Here is a 21,890-nt window from a genome sequence, read left to right on the forward strand (position 1 = left end):
AAAAATATTTTCTCCAGACTGCATCCAGGTTTTTCTTTGTAAATATACTCTCCAGAAAAAGAAGCTTTTCAGAAGGATGGTAATACAATTATAGTGCTGTCTAGCACGTCTATTAGTCCTTATGGCCTTGTGATACTAAACATTACACCTGCCTGTGAATGAAAGCCTACTCAGTATAAGGATATAGAGGACGCCAGCAGTCTACATTATGGCCTGTATGTGTCTTTGTGTGCAAGGTTAAAAGGTTGCTAAATAGGGCCATCCTGCTAACACAAGAGGGCGTGTTTTGGTCTAATATGCCCCGTTGGTTCCTCAACTCATTCACTGTTGGCCTGGTGAGCTATTCAGAAATCGGCCAAAAGGTTGTTTGTTCAGAGTCAGAGATGTGTAGTCTAGTCCATATACAGAAATAGAAATATGACCGTCACATTCCGATCTGTAGACGTAGATTCTGTATTGAGGAATGTTGAATAGACCCTTTTATTGTTGGCCAATAAATCGGATATATTAACTAAACTGATTGGTCAACAAATTATAATACAAAAAACACAAAACCATCCTATTGAAAATGCTTGTCCAGGCGTAGCCTGTACCTACTGAGAGAACACATTATGCCCACCCGTCCCACGTTGTTTCTGTCTCTACTCAGTTATTATCTGATGCCCCACAATGTGAGTTTGTATTCCAGCCCGTGTCGAGTCGGGTTTAGGGGTGTCATTATGTGTAATTATATATGCTAATGACGGTTGGGTTGACAACCCTGCAGACTGACGAAACACTGTAATATTGATTTTAATCACATTATGACCATGTCTGTAAAATACATAGAAACCACTAGCAATATTTTCCCAAGACAAACTGTATAAAACCATGCTTACTTTTGTTTGTGGTTGTATCATTTCAATATTGGTTCATAATGTGAGTAATTCGGTTCCGTTTTCAACAAACAAAATATTCAATTAAATGTAAAGATATAGCATTGTAGATATAGTAGATGACCACAACCACAATGTGATGGACAACAACGTTTTTTTTCATTATAGTAATATGTTTTTAAATAACCTTTACTTAAGTCAGTTAATAACCTTTACTTAATTAAAATGACATGGTTAATTGCCTGATTCAGGGGTAGAACGACAGATTTTTACCAGTTCGGGGATTTGATCCAGCAACCTTTCGGGTTATTGGCCCAATGCTCTAAGCACGAGGCTGCCCTGCCGACCAAGATGTTTAACCAGATAATGTATATTATACATCCTTGCATGCTACGTTGATTCCCTCTCCAAAAGAAATAACGTAAATCGTAACAGGCCTATATAAAATGACATGCCCAAAGATAAACAACATAGCTACTCTGGACTGCATGTAGGCTGTAACCATCGAGAACTATGCGGGAGACTCGTAGCATATGGCTTTGTTGAATTGTGTTTGTAGACTCGAAAATGCAAATTCATAATTTAATATATATATGACAACATAGAAAAAAAACGTGTTCGGTGGAGTATAGACTGATCCAGAATAGCACCCGAGAGGGGTAGTTGGACTGATCCAGAATAGGAGCCGGGTAGGTTGGGTAGTTGGACGGATTCAAAACAGGAGCCGGGTAGGAAGGGTAGTTTGACTGATCCAGAATAGGAGCCGGGTGGGGAGGGTAGTTGGACTGATCCAGAATAGGAGCCGGGTGGGGAGGGTAGTTGGACTGATCCAGAATAGGAGCCGGGTGGGGAGGGTAGTTGGACTGATCCAGAATAGGAGCCGGGTAAGGGGTTAGTTGGATTGAACTATATGTGATCCAGAAAATGAGCTGGGAAGGCATGTACTTGGACTGGGCTAACAGCAACAGCTGCTCCTTTCTTCATAACCAATCAGCATCCCATAAAGATGACGTTTCGGTGTCCTACGTCAGCCCGATGGCGATAGAGTAGAGTTGACGCAAGGGAGTTTGAGTGGGAGATAGTGACTAGCGCGCCCCATCACAACACAGGGACCAGGCACCGGAGAACAGACCCTCTCACACCCCCGCCCTCTCCACCGACTAACACAGCTACTCTGCGGCGGAACAAGTCCGGCTGCAACACCGGGTTAACAATCAGCCAGCACCGGTCAGTACACAGGCGACTGCTCTATACCCGCAGTCCGGAGGAAAAAACGAAAAACAAACAGCTTCAAAACTGTTGCACCACGTTTTAAAAGTGGACCTTACGCCGCCTTACTTCTTGGACATGGGCGATATGGGGGATCCACCGAAAAGTGAGTGGAGCTGGTTTGGCTCGGGATGCCATTCAAATCAAGTGTCTATTCTATTCTATTCTGAGTGATGCAAAACGGAGGCTAAATTAGATTAATTTCTACGTCGATTTGTTTTCTTTGCAGTTTTTCAGTTTGTGCAAAGTTTATCGTCGTAGCAGGTCCCATTTAATGAAACGTTTCCACCCGAATTGTCTTTACAATTCCGATATCAAGGATACACCATTTCAATGCCTGTAAAGTTACTTTAGATCATTGAATAGAGGCGCGCATTAAAACTAGTCTATAGACCAATGATAAATAATGTTATTATCGTTAATAACCAACGTGTATTATATATAATAAATTAAAACAAATCAGTAATTAATATTATTATTAATATGGTTGTTGTTGACATGGTCGATTATAGTATTTTTCCCTTGTTGAATAGATGCTTGTTCTCAACAGCAAATGTAGAACCCCTTCCTGACGACATTACTATGGGACATTCATTATACTCAATATAATCTTTAGAATCTCCTAATTTATATTATAATATTTTCTCCTGACTTTGTTCTCCAGAAAAGCGGCTCATATCGTTGTGTGTCGGCTGTGGGAACCAGATCCACGACCAGTACATTCTGCGGGTCTCTCCGGACCTCGAATGGCACGCTGCCTGTTTGAAGTGTGCAGAGTGTAATCAGTATCTGGACGAGTCTTGTACCTGCTTTGTCCGAGACGGGAAAACCTACTGTAAAAGGGACTATGTTAGGTAAGAGCTGTTTGTTATGAATATCATAGTTGTTGAAAAGCATTGTTTATTATTGATTGACTGGTTGACACATTCACGTATTAACTGTCTATCGTATCATAACATACATGGTTATACATGGGACGTGAACATTTATTTTCTCGGGAAAACTATATTTTAAAGTAGGTAATATTTACATATTCTACTATTTAAAAAATATATTTTATATTTTCAGACTACATGAGGTTAATATTGATGATTAGCATAATTGCAATGAACTGTTTATTATATTGTCTTTATAATCATAGACACATAATCACAGCAATAGACCACAACTGTGTTTTCTATTGAAAAATAAACAGATATATTGTTGAAACCACATCAGGACTGACACAGTTTTGACAGAACATGAGGCTACATGTTGACCACGTTAGCATATGCAATACAAACATATTACCAACATATTATTTAATGTAGCCTTACAGCAATATTTTGCAGCATTGATGACCATAAAGTGAGTCAATAGATCGATTTTAATAACATATAATTGGCCAAATACATTGGACCTACAACTAGTCTACAATTGAATTTAGATTTTTTAAAATGATTTGTAGAGTTATCGCCTGTAATAATAATAATAATAATAATGATATTATGAGTCTTCTAGGAATATTTAGAGTTATACTAGGTCTATATCTCTACGCTCATGATATTGGTTCCATTCTCTGTTTCTACAGAATAGGTCTGTGCTTTGTTTTTGCTAATGTACTATTTTAATACGGGTTTCAAGTCATCTCATGTGGTATAAACATAACTAAATATTAAGGCCTAACAATCCTGCTTCTGCTTGTCCTATTATGTCTGGTGTCCAGCCACAGCATTAGCCTAACAGTGGGCCTTGGTGCCTTGTGACACCGTTAGCTGACTCTAACCGGTCACCCAATCTCTCCTAACCCTCTAGGTTATACGGGATAAAGTGCGCTAAATGCAACATCGGTTTCAGCAAGAATGACTTCGTGATGAGAGCGCGCTCCAAGGTGTACCATATCGAGTGTTTTCGGTGTGTGGCCTGCAGCCGACAGCTCATCCCGGGGGACGAGTTCGCTCTGAGGGAGGATGGCTTGTTCTGCCGGGCCGACCATGACGTCGTGGAGCGGGCAACAATGGGCGTCGGAGACCCCCTCAGCCCCCTCCACCCGGCCAGACCTTTACAAATGGCAGGTAGGTTAACAATTTATATCAATGGCAGTGGTGGTTTTTTTTTGGTTGTTGCTTTCAGTTGGCTTGTATATGTGTTGTTGGTGTTTGGCAATTAGATTGATGTTGTATTAGTTGAAAAGTTTGTTTTCAGGCAACGGGCATTGGAATATTTGTGAATAGGGGCTGTTGATTTGGAGCACATAAAGACACAGATGAATGTATAGCATCGTCGATACAAACATTTTTTAATTGGCCTACGTTTTCCAATGTCCGTAACACAATACCAACAAATATAAACAGATACCACGAAACGTTTCATTGGAGTATCTTGCCGTGATGTACCGAGTTTATTTCAACAGTAGGGGCTGCGTTTCAATGAAAACGTGTAGCTCTAAATGCATTCTGGAATAATCTGAATATGATATGCGCATCTATTGGCTAATATAGTTGTTTATGTCATGAATATAGCCTACATTACCATTGGCTAATATAGTTGTTTATATCACGAATATAGCCTACATTACCATTGGCTAATATAGTTGTTTATGTCATGAATATAGCCTACATTACCATTGGCTAATATAGTTGTTTATGTCATGAATATAGCCTACATTACCATTGGCTAATACAGTTGTTTATATGTCATGAATATATATAGCGTATATATTTCTATTGGCTAATATAGTTGTTTATATGTCATGAATATATAGAGCCTACATTACCATTGGCTAATATAGTTGTTTATATGTCATGAATATGTATAGCCTACATTACAATTGATTAATATAGTTGTATATATGTCATGAATATATTTAGCCTACATTTCTATTGGCTAATATAGTTGTATATATATATATGTCATGAATATATTTAGCCTACATTTCTATTGGCTAATATAGTTGTATATATATATATGTCATGAATATATTTAGCCTACATTTCTATTGGCTAATATAGTTGTATATATATATATGTCATGAATATATTTAGCCTACATTTCTATTGGCTAATATAGTTGTATATATATATATATGTCATGAATATATTTAGCCTACATTTCTATTGGCTAATATAGTTGTATATATATATATATGTCATGAATATATTTAGCCTACATTTCTATTGGCTAATATAGTTGTATATATATATATATGTCATGAATATATTTAGCCTACATTTCTATTGGCTAATATAGTTGTATATATATATATATATATTTAGCCTACATTTCTATTGGCTAATATAGTTGTATATATATATATATATGTCATGAATATATATATATATATATATATATAGCCTACATTACTTGATATAATAAGCGGCGCGACGTTATTGTGAATCACAAATGAGGATTGTATATATTTGATTATTACTGGGTCAATGGTGTGGTGTATGTCACTTATGAAATCATTCGCATTTGCGAGTGCTCTTTGTCAAGGTACCTCACAAGAGGGAGAATATGTGAGCAACGTCTTTCTTTACATAGTTCTAGCTGAATTATGAGGCCCTCCTAGGAATTCAGATATAAATGGTGTTTGTTTGTTTGACTTAAAAAAATAACAGTCGGTAGGTTACTTTATATAAAGATGCAATGATACATTCTGTTTGTGCTGAAGTTTAGGGGCCTTACAGTCTAGATTAAATGTAACGTGTCACAATAATGATGTATTATTGTATTATGTGGTTTTTGGGTGAATTATACAAGCCAGTTCGTTGGCCACGCACTTCAAATTGTCGGAATATACTATTTCCTCAGACTGCATACATGTTAGGCCTATGTGTAACCGATAGTCGCAGTTAGTGCTGAGGTTATAACCGGATTGGAAAACATACTACATAACCGGAAGCTCGGTCAGATGGCCACAGCAATATTTTGACGAGACTTCGTTCTTAATGAATTATTAAATCAAAAGATATCGCACCAATCTAGTGAGAACCCTTTTCGACTTTATGTATCTATAAAAAATAAAATTAAACTACGTATTTGACAGTCCACTCTTTCACATTTCCTGCGCCATGGTCCACGTTTAACGCAGAAAATATTGACCCCCTTTTCCAATAGAGGTAATTTAGACATATATGCTAAAAGTGACAAGAACGCACTTTCACTAATAGTAAAAAAAATAAATGTATGATATATAGGCTAATATCAAAGTATATCCATGCGTAATAAGGTAATGATGTTAGGTGTTAATTCAAAACCCCAGTGGTAGGCTATCTCTATAAGCTACAATACATGACAATGCTCTTTCTCTGTTGCGGATTTGAATTGAATTTTAGAATGAATATTAAATGGGAAACGGGGATACCTAATCAGTTGTACAACTGAATGCCTTCAACTGAAATGTGTCTTCCGCATTTAACCCAACCCCTCTGAATCAGAGAGGTGCGGGGGGGCTGCCATAATCGACAGCCACTTTTTCCACGCCCGGGGAACAGTGTGTTAACTGCCTTGCTCAGGGTAGAAAATGTAGGCCTAATAGAAGTTTGGACAACTGAAATGTGAACAGCAGTGATAATGATAGGTCAAGGATGTGGTTGGTTGATAGCTGTAGTAATAACATATTACCATAAGACCCGGATAACATCACGTTGAATGGATACTCCATACTAGGCGTCGTTTTGTAGGCTACCATGAGTTACTCTACTGGTATACCTTTGAGAGTGTACGTTTTTGTAATCTCAATTTTGGTATACAACAGTGTCTTTATATACCCATGATGTTGAAGTTCCGATAAATAATATTTATTCTGTATTTCCTCCTCTCTTTCTCAACAGCAGAACCAATATCAGCCAGACAGCCCGTGCTTCGACCGCACGTCCACAAACAACCGGAGAAGACCACACGCGTACGGACCGTTCTTAACGAAAAGCAACTCCACACGTTGCGGACCTGCTACAACGCCAACCCCCGACCCGACGCTCTGATGAAGGAGCAGCTAGTCGAGATGACCGGTCTCAGTCCCCGAGTCATCCGGGTCTGGTTCCAAAACAAGCGTTGCAAGGACAAGAAGAGGAGTATTCTGATGAAACAGTTACAGCAACAGCAGCCCGACGACAAAACGGTGAGAACCCTGTCTGGTCTTTATTTAAATAAAGGATTCAAAACAGTGGTGTTCTTATCGGTCCAAACGCTGGTAGCTGTTGTAACTGTTCCATTATAATACTTCTATTCTTGTCTGGTCATTTTGTTTTCATGAAATAATTGAGGGGAAAATAGAAACGGAGAAATGGTCGTATACGTCTGCCTATGGATGGATGCGTGAGATATATCCACATGCAGGCGTATAACTTGTCCCTTTTTTTCACACACACACACACACACACACACACACACACACACACACACACACACACACACACACACACACACACACACACACACACACACACACACACACACACACACACACACACACATTTCCATCATATTCTAAATGGCTAATGTTGTTGTTGTTGTTGTTGTTGTTGTTGTTGTTGTTGGGTCAATGTTGACGTGCTAATTTTAAACTTTATATGACGATCAGTTTCTCTGGGACTATCTGCAGAATATCCAGGGAATGACGGGCACACCGATGGTGGCGGCCAGCCCGGAGAGACACGACGGTGGTTTACAGGCTAACCCAGTGGAGGTGCAGAGTTACCAGCCGCCTTGGAAGGTCCTCAGTGACTTCGCGTTGCAGAGTGACATGGATCAACCCGCGTTTCAACAACTGGTGAGTCCAGTTAGAGGCTGTACTATAACACAACTAGTGAGTCCAGTTAGAGGCTGTACTATAACACAACTAGTGAGTCCAGTTAGAGGCTGTACTATAACACAACTAGTGAGTCCAGTTAGAGGCTGTACTATAACACAACTAGTGAGTCCAGTTAGAGGCTGTACTATAACACAACTAGTGAGTCCAATTAGAGGATGTACTATAACACAACTAGTGAGTCCAGTTAGAGGCTGTACTATAACACAACTAGTGAGTCCAGTTAGAGGCTGTACTATAACACAACTAGTGAGTCCAGTTAGAGGCTGTACTATAACACAACTAGTGAGTCCAGTTAGAGGCTGTACTATAACACAACTAGTGAGTCCAGTTAGAGGCTGTACTATAACACAACTAGTGAGTCCAATTAGAGGATGTACTATAACACAACTAGTGAGTCCAGTTAGAGGCTGTACTATAACACAACTAGTGAGTCCAGTTAGAGGCTGTACTATAACACAACTAGTGAGTCCAGTTAGAGGCTATACTATATTACTAAACTGTCTGTCTGGTAGACAGTGTGAACGAAATCACGAATAACGATTAGAGTAACATTAGAGTAAAGGTTAGGCTATTGTCATTTTAAGTTTATAATATTTGATATTATTTTCTGTAATTTAGGCTATTAATATGGGTCGTATTGAGGTCGATATGTGGATTTATTCTATTGTATTGTCTAAAATATTTTATTTAATATGTTGAATAATGTAATCTTATATATTACATTGTTCCTTTGTTTTGTTCAGGTCCATTTTTCGGAGGGAGGACCTGGTTCCAACTCGACAGGGAGCGAAGTCGCCTCGATGTCATCCCAACTTCCAGACACACCCAACAGCATGGTCTCGAGCCCTATAGAGGCGTAGGGCCTCGAGGACCGACTGTAGACTACGTTAGACTATTGTCATATTTCTGACTGATGATGAAGTGATGCTAGTTGGGCAAAGGGGCGGACTGACTGAAAACTGAAAGAAAAAAAATAATAACTCGGGGTTGAAAGAAACAAAATGTCACTCAATCTCTTGAGTTGATTTCATTCGAACTGAGAGATTAAAGAGAATCCTCCTCCCGCAACTGCACGAAGCCTCTTTAACGACGAATCAACCCCTTGGTTGTAGTTTTACACTGTGAAGACAATCATGGATTATTACCCCACCTAGATCTGTCCATATGTCCGTCATACGTCCGTCTGTCCACCCGCCGCAAAACAACCCTGGAGAAGAGGAAAGGAGAGGACAATGGAGCAGTCTATGGGCTCTATTCAATCTGTGTTGCTGAAGCGTTACATATTGCGCGATAGACATTTAAAGCTAATTTCCTATTTAGCTGACATATACAGCGATTAACATGAATGCAGTCTCCGCTAACGCGGGGGGAACATTGCCTCTTTCAGTCACGCTGCAACGCTGAACCTCAGCTATACGGTTTGAATAGAGCCCTAGAAGAAGTGCGTGTTTCCAGGAGCCGCGGAGAGAGCGCATCTGCCTGCACCATAAAGTGTCTGCGACTCATGCGTAGCGAGATCTGTAGATCTCACTACGTCAACCAATGACTGGTGCTGCCCGTTGGAAACTCCTGGTAACAGTTTGACAAAAACAATTTATAATACTACACCACACATACACTCCTGGACAAACGGACCTCTAGGAAAAATATAAACTTTAATATTGCAGATGAAATCTGGTTCTACATTTGCACATTGTTGTGCATAATGTTTGAATATACAAACAAATGACTGGCTATTCTGTTTCTCTAAAATAACTTGACCTGAGATTCACCTCCTGATAAGATGCCGTTTGGAGGGGATTGCAAATATTGCTATTCAATTATTTTGTTATTATCTCCTTGATAAAGCCCAAGTAAGGCCTACTTAAGCATTGCAACAAGGTATACCTCTATTTTGCCACAAGTTACGTGGGACTTTTATGTGTGAGTTTGTGTCCATTCAAGAATATGTTTTTTTTCTTTCCCAAAGATGTGTATAAGTTATAATGACCGTTTTTTTTTTCGTTTGTTCCTGTTAAACAAAATTATTTATTATTTATTGTTGAAAGACTTGCCACTTTTTTTTGTGTAACTTTCTTTACTGAAGTAAAAAAAGAAAAACGATTGTACCGTGGTCTCCGATTTATCTATCCTAATTGTATGCGTCCTGTCCCTTTCTATATATTACTAATAAAACAAGGCCATGTGTAGAAATGTATCTCCAGGATTATTTCACTAATATGACGGCAGATACAGTATGCATCTATCTTTGTCTTCGGGCTGAATTCATCCTGTTATTTTACACCTCCTTAGGACTATATTGCAATGTTCCGTGTTTACTTTGACTCGGTTAAAAATAACATTTGTGATAGCAGTTACTGAGCAATACGTCTATAATATAGTCTGCATCTCTCTTGGTCTTCGTTCTGCAATCATCCCATCATTTTACACCTGTTTTTGGCCTAGTGATTTCATATATATATATATATATATATATATATATATATATATATATACTATGATTAGAAGTATACTCGGTTTAGATGGAATGTATGAATTGCATTTAAAAACAGCATGAACGTTTATAACAACATTCCATATAGACTACTGCGTGTTGGCTCAATGCTTCGATGATGTATGATAAAATTCCATGATAGAGCAGACGAAATGCAAGCTACAAGCTATCATAGTTAGTTACTACTGTGAAAATGTGTTGGTTATATCATTCTGTGGGGCCTGTATAGGCTAGCTGTCCGTGTTGATTTGGCATATGGCATTTGGCATTACGCATAAAAAGAAACTTACCCACTCCATACCCTAATGCAACTTACCCACTCCATACCCTAATACAACTTACCCACTCCATACCCTAATACAACTTACCCACTCCATACCCTAATACAACTTACCCACTCCATACCCTAATACAACTTACCCACTCCATACCCTAATACATTAGACAGTTGCATTTATGTTAAATCCATGTCGTTGCTTTAAATGGTTGATTATGAGCAAGTGACTGTACAATGGCGGGCCCCATATGCATTTTAAAACTAAACTTGAACACATCTCATGGACACATAACTCTGACCTTGGGCCCTGGTAACTTGGCAAGCCTGGGCTACTCGGTAGGTGGAAACCGGGTTTGTAAGCGGGCAGAGATGCGCGCGTCTTTCCCCTCCGGTGACTGTAGTTAGCCTTTCATATTTGTTACACCTCCTAACATTAACAGAATCTCAATCTGTTGAATACGTTTGAAGAACGGGCTATTATATAATAATCATTACAATTTACACTACAGTTTTGTCACTGTGCATGTGAAATTATATTACATTCTAAAATAACATTTGGACGTTGGCGATAAGATTTAATGGGATTTTGTTTTTTAGTAACATTTGGGGTGAATGATGTCAAATGATCACTAATATCCATCTATTCAAAACGCATATTGTGACAAGTACAACTACAGTATCTACAAATATGTATCTAAAATGACACATGTGACGACATGGTTATATGTCTTTCTTACATTCAAATATAATTAAAATCAATTTAAAAAAATAAAATAGAAATAAAAGCTCATGACTAAAATCCCAGACATGAAATAGAACCAAACATATTTTAAACTCCCTTGAAACACAAATTCAACTTCACTTCCAAAAGTTTATTGTATTGGACAATAGATCAACAGACCAGTGAATAGGATTGGGAAGGAACCCACCCAGCAGCTCACTATGCAGAATCACATTAGGCCCAACAAAGCCTAGACTGAGGTCTAACCTAGAAATGGCCATGAGAGAGTGTGTGTGTAGTGTGTGTGTAGTATGTGTGTAGTGTGTGTATAGTGTGTGTGTAGTGTGTGTGTTGTATGTGTGTAGTGTGTGTAGTGTGTGTGTAGTGTGTGTGTAGTGTGTGTGTAGTGTGTGTGTGTAGTGTGTGTGTAGTGTGTGTAGTGTGTGTGTAGTGTGTGTGTAGTGTGTGTGTGTGTGTGTGTGTGTGTGTGTGTGTGTGTGTGTGTAGTGTGTGTGTAGTGTGTGTTTGTGTAGTGTGTGTGTAGTGTGTGTGTGTGTGTGTGGTGGGGTGGGTGGGGGGTTGGGGGGTATAGAGCTTTATTGCCAGCCAGCCCTACGATAAACAACTGAAGCACAATTCCCTTGGGAGCAGGGAAGGCTTCATAAAGAGAAGGAGAGAAGTACCAGCTTCATAAAGAGAAGGAGAGAGGTACCATCTTCATAAAGAGAAGAAGAGAGGTACCAGAATCATAAAGAGAAGGAGAGAGGTACCAGCTTCATGAAGAGAAGGAGAGATGTACCAGCTTCATAAAGAGAAGGAGAGAGGTACCAGCTTCATAAAGAGAATAAGAGAGGTACCAGGTTCATAAAGAGAAGAAGAGAGGTACCAGCTTCATAAAGAGAAGGAGAGAGGTACCAGCTTCATAAAGAGATGGAGAGAGGTACCAGCTTCATAAAGAGAAGAAGAGAGGTACCAGCTTCATAAAGAGAAGAAGAGAGGTACCAGCTTCATAAAGAGAAGGAGAGAGGTACCAGCTTCATAAAGAGAAGGAGAGAGGTACCAGCTTCATAAAGAGAAGGAGAGAGGTACAAGCTTCATAAAGAGAAGAAGAGAGGTACCAGCTTCATAAAGAGAAGGAGAGAGGTACCAGCTTCATAAAGAGAAGGAGATATGTACCAGTTTCATAAAGAGAACGAGATATGTCCCAGCTTCATAAAGAGAAGGAGAGAGGTACCAGCTTCATAAAGAGAAGGAGAGAGGTACCATCTTCATAAAGAGAAGGAGAGAGGTACCAGCTTCATGAAGAGAAGGAGAGAGGTACCAGCTTCATAAAGAGAAGGAGAGATGTACCATCTTCATAAAGAGGAGAAGAGAGGTACCAGCTCCATAAAGAGAAGAAGAGAGGTACCAGCTTCATAAAGAGAAGGTGAGAGGTATCAGCTTCATAAAGAGAAGGAGAGAGGTACCAGCTTCATAAAGAGCAGGATAGATGTACCAGCTTCATAAAGAGAAGGAGAGAGGTACCAGCTTCATAAAGAGAAGGAGAGATGTACCAGCTTCATAAAGAGAAGGAGAGAGGTACCAGCTTCATAAAGAGAATGAGAGATGTACCAGCTTCATAAAGAGAAGGAGAGAGGTACCAGCTTCATAAAGAGAAGGAGAGAGGTACCAGCTTCATAAAGAGAAGGAGAGAGGTACCAGCTTCATAAAGAGAAGGAGAGAGGTACCAGCTTCATAAAGAGAAGGAGAGGTACCAGCTTCATAAAGAGAAGGAGAGGGGTACCAGCTTCATAAAGAGAAGGAGAGAGGTACCAGCTTCATAAAGATAAAGAGAGAGGTACCAGCTTCATAAAGAGAAGGAGAGAGGTACCAGCTTCATAAAGAGAAGGAGAGAGGTACCATCTTCATAAAGAGAAGGAGAGAGGTACCAGCTTCATGAAGAGAAGGAGAGAGGTACCAGCTTCATAAAGAGAAGGAGAGATGTACCATCTTCATAAAGAGGAGAAGAGAGGTACCAGCTCCATAAAGAGAAGAAGAGAGGTACCAGCTTCATAAAGAGAAGGTGAGAGGTACAAGATTCATAAAGAGAAGGAGAGAGGTACCAGCTTCATAAAGAGCAGGATAGATGTACCAGCTTCATAAAGAGAAGGAGAGAGGTACCAGCTTCATAAAGAGAAGGAGAGAGGTACCAGCTTCATAAAGATAAGGAGAGAGGTACCAGCTTCATAAAGAGAAGGAGAGAAGTACCAGCTTCATAAAGAGAAGGAGAGAGGTACCATCTTCATAAAGAGAAGAAGAGAGGTACCAGAATCATAAAGAGAAGGAGAGAGGTACCAGCTTCATAAAGAGAAGGAGAGAGGTACCAGCTTCATAAAGAGAAGGAGAGAGGTACCAGCTTCATAAAGAGAAGGAGAGAGGTACCAGCTTCATAAAGAGAAGGAGAGATGTACCAGCTTCATAAAGAGAAGGAGAGAGGTACCAGCTTCATAAAGAGAAGGAGAGAGGTACCAGCTTCATAAAGAGAAGGAGAGAGGTACCAGCTTCATAAAGAGAAGGAGAGAGGTACCAGCTTCATAAAGAGAAGGAGAGAGGTACCAGCTTCATAAAGAGAAGGAGAGAGATACCAGCTTCATAAAGAGAAGGAGAGAGGTACCAGCTTCATAAAGAGAAGGAGAGGTACCAGCTTCATAAAGAGAAGGAGAGAGGTACCAGCTTCATAAAGAGAAGGAGAGAGGTACCAGCTTCATAAAGAGAAGGAGAGAGGAAACAGCTTTATAAAGAGAAGGAGAGAGGTACCAGCTTCATAAAGAGAAGGAGAGGTACCAGCTTCATAAAGAGAAGGAGAGAGGTACCAGCTTCATAAAGAGAAGGAGAGAGGTACCAGCTTCATAAAGAGAAGGAGAGAGGTACCAGCTTCATAAAGAGAAGGAGAGGTACCAGCTTCATAAATAGAAGGAGAGAGGTACCTGCTTCATAAAGAGAAGGAGAGAGGTACCATCTTCATAAAGAGAAGAAGAGAGGTACCAGAATCATAAAGAGAAGGAGAGAGGTACCAACTTCATAAAGAGAAGAAGAGAGGTACCAGCTTCATAAAGAGAAGGAGAGAGGTACCAGCTTCATAAAGAGAAGAAGAGAGGTACCAGCTTCATAAAGGGAAGAAGAGAGGTACCAGCTTCATAAAGAGAAGAAGAGAGGTACCAGCTTCATAAAGAGAAGAAGAGAGGTACCAGCTTCATAAAGAGAAGGAGAGAGGTACCAGAATCATAAAGAGAAGGAGAGAGGTACCAGCTTCATAAAGAGAAGAAGAGAGGTACCAGCTTCATAAAGAGAAGGAGAGAGGTACCAGCTTCATAAAGATAAGGAGAGAGGTACCAGCTTCATAAAGAGAAGGAGAGAAGTACCAGCTTCATAAAGAGAAGGAGAGAGGTACCATCTTCATAAAGAGAAGAAGAGAGGTACCAGAATCATAAAGAGAAGGAGAGAGGTACCAGCTTCATAAAGAGAAGGAGAGAGGTACCAGCTTCATAAAGAGAAGGAGAGAGGTACCAGCTTCATAAAGAGAATAAGAGAGGTACCAGGTTCATAAAGAGAAGAAGAGAGGTACCAGCTTCATAAAGAGGAGAGAGGTACCAGCTTCATAAAGAGATGGAGAGAGGTACCAGCTTCATAAAGAGAAGAAGAGAGGTACCAGCTTCATAAAGAGAAGAAGAGAGGTACCAGCTTCATAAAGAGAAGGAGAGAGGTACCAGCTTCATAAAGAGAAGGAGAGAGGTACCAGCTTCATAAAGAGAAGGAGAGAGGTACCAGCTTCATAAAGAGAAGAAGAGAGGTACCAGCTTCATAAAGAGAAGGAGAGAGGTACCAGCTTCATAAAGAGAAGGAGAGGTACCAGCATCATAAAGAGAAGGAGATATGTACCAGCTTCATAAAGAGAAGGAGAGAGGTACCAGCTTCATAAAGAGAAGGAGAGAGGTACCATCTTCATAAAGAGAAGGAGAGAGGTACCAGCTTCATAAAGAGAAGGAGAGAGGTACCAGCTTCATAAAGAGAAGGAGAGATGTACCATCTTCATAAAGAGAAGGAGAGAGGTACCAGCTTCATAAAGAGAAGGAGAGAGGTACCATCTTCATAAAGAGAAGGAGAGAGGTACCAGCTTCATAAAGAGAAGGAGAGGTACCAGCTTCATAAAGAGAAGGAGAGGTACCAGCTTCATAAAGAGAAGGAGAGAGGTACCAGCTTCATAAAGAGAAGGAGAGAGGTACCAGCTTCATAAAGAGAAGAAGAGAGGTACCAGCTTCATAAAGAGAAGGAGAGAGGTGCCAGCTTCACAAAGAGAAGGAGAGAGGTGCCAGCTTCACAAAGAGAAGGAGAGAGGTACCAGCTTCATAAAGAGAAGGAGAGAGGTACCAGCTTCATAAAGTGAAGGAGAGAGGTACCAGCTTCATAAAGAGAAGAAGAGAGGTACCAGCTCCATAAAGAGAAGAAGAGAGGTACCAGCTTCATAAAGAGAAGGAGAGAGGTACCAGCTTCATAAAGAGAAGGAGAGAGGTAACAGCTTCATAAAGAGCAGGATAGATGTACCAGCTTCATAAAGAGAAGGAGAGAGGTACCAGCTTCATAAACAGAAGGAGAGGTACCAGCTTCATAAAGATAAGGAGAGAGGTACCAGCTTCATAAAGAGAAGGAGAGGTGTACCAGCTTCATAAAGAGAAGGAGAGAGGTACCAGCTTCATAAAGAGAAGGAGAGAGGTACCAGCTTCATAAAGAGAAGGAGAGAGGTACCAGCTTCATAAAGAGAAGGAGAGAGGTACCAGCTTCACAAAGAGAAGGAGAGAGGTACCAGCTTCACAAAGAGAAGGAGAGAGGTACCAGCTTCATACAGAGAAGGGAGAGGTACCAGAATCCTAAAGAGAAGGAGAGAGGTACCAGCTTCATAAAGAGAAGAAGAGAGGTACCAGCTTCATAAAGAGAAGGAGAGAGGTACCAGCTTCCTAAAGAGAAGAAGAGAGGTACCAGCTTCATAAAGAGAAGGAGAGAGATACCAGCATCATAAAGAGAGGAAGAGAGGTACCAGCTTCATAAAGAGAAGGAGAGAGGTACCAGCTTCATAAAGAGATGGAGAGAGGTACCAGCTTCATAAAGACAAGGAGAGAGGTACCAGCTTCATAAAGAGAAGAAGAGAGGTTCCAGCTTCATAAAGAGAAGAAGAGAGGTACCAGCTTCATAAAGGGAAGAAGAGAGGTACCAGCTTCATAAAGGGAAGAAGAGAGGTACCAGCTTCATAAAGAGAAGAAGAGAGGTACCAGAATCATAAAGAGAAGGAGAGAGGTACCAGCTTCATAAAGAGAAGGAGAGAGGTACCAGCTTCATAAAGAGAAGGAGAGAGGTACCAGCTTCATAAAGAGAAGGAGAGAGGTACCAGCTTCATAAAGAGAAGGAGAGATGTACCAGTTTCATAAAGAGAAGGAGAGATGTACCAGCTTCATAAAGAGAAGGAGAGAGATACCAGCTTCATAAAGAGAAGGAGAGAGGTACCAGCTTCATAAAGAGAAGGAGAGGTACCAGCTTCATAAAGAGAAGGAGAGAGGTACCAGCTTCATAAAGAGAAGGAGAGAGGTACCAGCTTCATAAAGAGAAGGAGAGAGGAAACAGCTTTATAAAGAGAAGGAGAGAGGTACCAGCTTCATAAAGAGAAGGAGAGGTACCAGCTTCATAAAGAGAAGGAGAGAGGTACCAGCTTCATAAAGAGAAGGAGAGAGGTACCAGCTTCATAAAGAGAAGGAGAGAGGTACCAGCTTCATAAAGAGAAGGAGAGGTACCAGCTTCATAAATAGAAGGAGAGAGGTACCTGCTTCATAAAGAGAAGGAGAGAGGTACCATCTTCATAAAGAGAAGAAGAGAGGTACCAGAATCATAAAGAGAAGGAGAGAGGTACCAACTTCATAAAGAGAAGAAGAGAGGTACCAGCTTCATAAAGAGAAGGAGAGAGGTACCAGCTTCATAAAGAGAAGAAGAGAGGTACCAGCTTCATAAAGGGAAGAAGAGAGGTACCAGCTTCATAAAGAGAAGAAGAGAGGTACCAGCTTCATAAAGAGAAGAAGAGAGGTACCAGCTTCATAAAGAGAAGGAGAGAGGTACCAGAATCATAAAGAGAAGGAGAGAGGTACCAGCTTCATAAAGAGAAGAAGAGAGGTACCAGCTTCATAAAGAGAAGGAGAGAGGTACCAGCTTCATAAAGATAAGGAGAGAGGTACCAGCTTCATAAAGAGAAGGAGAGAAGTACCAGCTTCATAAAGAGAAGGAGAGAGGTACCATCTTCATAAAGAGAAGAAGAGAGGTACCAGAATCATAAGAGAAGGAGAGAGGTACCAGCTTCATAAAGAGAAGGAGAGAGGTACCAGCTTCATAAAGAGAAGGAGAGAGGTACCAGCTTCATAAAGAGAATAAGAGAGGTACCAGGTTCATAAAGAGAAGAAGAGAGGTACCAGCTTCATAAAGAGGAGAGAGGTACCAGCTTCATAAAGAGATGGAGAGAGGTACCAGCTTCATAAAGAGAAGAAGAGAGGTACCAGCTTCATAAGAGAAGAAGAGAGGTACCAGCTTCATAAAGAGAAGGAGAGAGGTACCAGCTTCATAAAGAGAAGGAGAGAGGTACCAGCTTCATAAAGAGAAGGAGAGAGGTACCAGCTTCATAAAGAGAAGAAGAGAGGTACCAGCTTCATAAAGAGAAGGAGAGAGGTACCAGCTTCATAAAGAGAAGGAGAGGTACCAGCATCATAAAGAGAAGGAGATATGTACCAGCTTCATAAAGAGAAGGAGAGAGGTACCAGCTTCATAAAGAGAAGGGAAGAGGTACCATCTTCATTAAAGAGAAGGAGAGAGTACCGCTTCATAAAGAGAAGGAGAGAGGTACCAGCTTATAAAGAGAAGGAGAGTGTACCATCTTCATAAAGAGAAGGAGAGAGGTACCAGCTTCCATAAAGAGAAGGAGAGAGGTACCATCTTATAAAGAGAAGGAGAGAGGTACCAGCTTCATAAAGAGAAGGAGAGGTACCAGCTTCATAAAAGAGAAGGAGAGGTACCATCTTCATAAAGAGAAGGAGAGAGGTACCAGCTTCATAAAGAGAAGGAGAGAGGTAACCAGCTTCATAAAGAGAAGAAGAGAGGTACCAGCTTCATAAAGAGAAGGAGAGAGGTGCCAGCTTCACAAAGAGAAGGAGAGAGGTGCCAGCTTCACAAAGAGAAGGAGAGAGGTACCAGCTTCATAAAGAGAAGGAGAGAGGTACCAGCTTCATAAAGTGAAGGAGAGAGGTACCAGCTTCATAAAGAGAAGAAGAGAGGTACCAGCTCCATAAAGAGAAGAAGAGAGGGTACCAGCTTCATAAAGAGAAGGAGAGAGGTACCAGCTTCATAAAGAGAAGGAGAGAGGTAACAGCTTCATAAGAGCAGGATAGATGTTACCAGCTTCATAAAGAGAAGAGAGAGGTACCAGCTTCAATAAACAGAAGGAGAGTACCAGCTTCATAAAGATAAGGAGAGAGGTACCAGCTTCATAAAGAGAAAGGAGAGGTGTACCAGCTTCATAAAGAGAAGGAGAGAGGTACCAGCTTCATAAAGAGAAGGAGAGAGGTACCAGCTTCATAAAGAGAAGGAGAGAGGTACCAGCTTCATAAAGAGAAGGAGAGAGGTACCAGCTTCACAAAGAGAAGGAGAGAGGTACCAGCTTCACAAAGAGAAGGAGAGAGGTACCAGCTTCATACAGAGAAGGGGAGAGGTACCAGAATCCTAAAGAGAAGGAGAGAGGTACCAGCTTCATAAAGAGAAGAAGAGAGGTACCAGCTTCATAAAGAGAAGGAGAGAGGTACCAGCTTCCTAAAGAGAAGAAGAGAGGTACCAGCTTCATAAAGAGAAGGAGAGAGATACCAGCATCATAAGAGAGGAAGAGAGGTACCCAGCTTCATTAAAGAGAAGGAGAGAGGTACCAGCTTCATAAAGAGATGAGAGAGGTACCAGCTTCATAAAGACAAGGAGAGAGGTACCAGCTTCATAAAGAGAAGAAGAGAGGTTCCAGCTTCATAAAGAGAAGAAGAGAGGTACCAGCTTCATAAAGGGAAGAAGAGAGGTACCAGCTTCATAAAGGGAAGAAGAGAGGTACCAGCTTCATAAAGAGAAGAAGAGAGGTACCAGAATCATAAAGAGAAGGAGAGAGGTACAGCTTCATAAAGAGAAGGAGAGAGGTACCAGCTTCATAAAGAGAAGGAGAGAGGTACCAGCTTCATAAAGAGAAGGAGAGAGGTACAGCTTCATAAAAGAGAAGGAGAGATGTACCAGTTTCATAAAGAGAAGGAGAGATGTACCAGCTTCATAAAGAGAAGGAGAGAGGTACCAGCTTCATAAGAGAAGGAGAGAGCTACCAGCTTCATAAAGAGAAGGAGAGAGGTACCAGCTTCATAAAGAGAAGGAGAGAGGTACCAGCTTCATAAAGAGAAGGAGAGAGGTACCAGCTTCATAAAGAGAAGGAGAGAGATACCAGCTTCATAAAGAGAAGGAGAGAGTTACCAGCTTCATAAAGAGAAGGAGAGGTACCAGCTTCATAAAGAGAAGGAGAGAGGTACCAGAATCATAAAGAGAAGGAGAGAGGTACCAGCTTCATAAAGAGAAGAAGAGAGGTACCAGCTTCATAAAGAGAAGGAGAGAGGTACCAGCTTCATAAAGATAAGGAGAGAGGTACCAGCTTCATAAAGAGAAGGAGAGAAGTACCAGCTTCATAAAGAGAAGGAGAGAGGTACCATCTTCATAAAGAGAAGAAGAGAGGTACCAGAATCATAAAGAGAAGGAGAGAGGTACCAGCTTCATAAAGAGAAGGAGAGAGGTACCAGCTTCATAAAGAGAAGGAGAGAAGGTACCAGCTTCATAAAGAGAATAAGAGAGGTAACCAGTTCATAAAGAGAAGAAGAGAGGTACCAGCTCATAAAGAGCAGAGAGAGGTACCAGCTTCAATAAAGAGATAGAGAGAGGTACCAGCTTCATAAAGAGAAGAAGAGAGGTACCAGCTTCATAAAGAGAAGAAGAGAGGTACCAGCTTCATAAAGAGAAGGAGAGAGGTACCAGCTTCATAAAGAGAAGGAGAGAGGTACCAGCTTCATAAAGAGAAGGAGAGAGGTACCAGCTTCATAAAGAGAAGAAGAGAGGTACCAGCTTCATAAAGAGAAGGAGAGAGGTACCAGCTTCATAAAGAGAGAGAGAGGTACCAGCTTATAAAGAGAAGGAGATATGTACAGCTTCATAAAGAGAAGGAGAGAGGTACAAGCTTCAATAAAGAGAAGGAGAGAGGTACCAGCTTCATAAAGAGAAGGAGAGAGGTACCAGCTTCATAAAGAGAAGGAGAGAGGTACCAGCTTCATAAAGAGAAGGAGAGAGGTACCAGCTTCATAAAGAGAAGGAGAGAGGTACCAGCTTCATAAAGAGAAGGAGAGAGGTACCAGCTTCATAAAGAGAAGGAGAGAGGTACCAGCTTCATAAAGAGAAGGAGAGGTACCAGCTTCATAAAGAGAAGGAGAGGTACCAGCTTCATAAAGAGAAGGAGAGGTACCAGCTTCATAAAGAGAAGGAGAGAGGTACCAGCTTCATAAAGAGAAGGAGAGAGGTACCAGCTTCATAAAGAGAAGAGAGAGGTACCAGCTTCATAAAGAGAAGGAGAGAGGTACCAGCTTCATAAAGAGAAGGAGAGAGGTACCAGCTTCATAAAGAGAAGGAGAGAGGTACCAGCTTCATAAAGAGAAGGAGAGAGGTACCAGCTTCATAAAGAGAAGGAGAGAGGTACCAGCTTCATAAAGAGAAGGAGAGAGGTACCAGCTTCATAAAGAGAAGGAGAGAGGTACCAGCTTCATAAAGAGAAGGAGAGAGTACCAGCTTCATAAAGAGAAGGAGAGAGGTACCAGCTTCATAAAGAGAAGGAGAGAGGTACCAGCTTCATAAAGAGAAGGAGAGAGGTACCAGCTTCATAAAGAGAAGGAGAGGTACCAGCTTCATAAATAGAAGGAGAGAGGTACCAGCTTCATAAGAGAAGGAGAGAGGTACCAGCTTCATAAAGAGAAGGAGAGAGTTACCAGCTTCATAAAGAGAAGAGAGGTACCAGCTTCATAAAGAGAAGGAGAGAGGTACCAGCTTCATAAAGAGAAGGAGAGAGGTACCAGCTTCATAAAGAGAAGAAGAGAGGTACCAGCTTCATAAAGAGAGGAGAGAGGTACCAGCTTCATAAAGATAAGGAGAGAGGTACCAGCTTCATAAAGAGAAGGAGAGAAGTACCAGCTTCATAAAGAGAAGGAGAGAGGTACCATCTTCATAAAGAGAAGAAGAGAGGTACCAGCTTCATAAAGAGAAGGAGAGAGGTACCAGCTTCATAAAGAGAAGGAGAGAGGTACCAGCTTCATAAAGAGAAGAGAGAGGTACCAGCTTCA

General features: G+C 40.9%; 1 protein-coding gene across 2 annotated transcripts; it reads left to right on the forward strand.

Moving 5' to 3' along the window:
• The first annotated feature begins 1,948 nt into the window (after positions 1-1,948).
• On the forward strand, positions 1,949-10,131 carry LOC109886415 (insulin gene enhancer protein isl-1). Of its 2 annotated transcripts, none has more exons than XM_020478102.2 (6): positions 1,949-2,250; positions 2,809-2,998; positions 3,939-4,198; positions 6,959-7,245; positions 7,729-7,896; positions 8,682-10,131. In XM_020478102.2, exons 1-6 carry the CDS (start codon positions 2,223-2,225, stop codon positions 8,796-8,798), a joined length of 1,050 nt encoding a protein of 349 aa, XP_020333691.2. In that variant the 5' UTR covers positions 1,949-2,222; the 3' UTR covers positions 8,799-10,131. The 2 variants fall into 2 exon arrangements, with proteins under 2 accessions (XP_020333691.2, XP_031672461.1); XM_031816601.1 differs by having other exon boundaries at positions 1,955-2,250; positions 6,962-7,245; positions 8,682-10,113.
• The last annotated feature ends 11,759 nt before the right edge of the window (positions 10,132-21,890 follow it).

This window comes from Oncorhynchus kisutch, linkage group LG3 (genome assembly GCF_002021735.2).
Source record: "Oncorhynchus kisutch isolate 150728-3 linkage group LG3, Okis_V2, whole genome shotgun sequence".
NCBI lineage: Eukaryota > Metazoa > Chordata > Actinopteri > Salmoniformes > Salmonidae > Oncorhynchus > Oncorhynchus kisutch.

Excerpts from the sequence above, each read along its gene's own strand:
- LOC109886415 (XM_020478102.2), top strand. The coding sequence starts at position 2,223 with ATGGGCGATATGGGGGATCCACCGAAAA. Across the intron at positions 4,199-6,958 it reads CAGACCTTTACAAATGGCAG|CAGAACCAATATCAGCCAGA; the intron begins GTAGGTTAACAA and ends CTTTCTCAACAG. Across the intron at positions 7,246-7,728 it reads AGCAGCCCGACGACAAAACG|AATATCCAGGGAATGACGGG; the intron begins GTGAGAACCCTG and ends GACTATCTGCAG.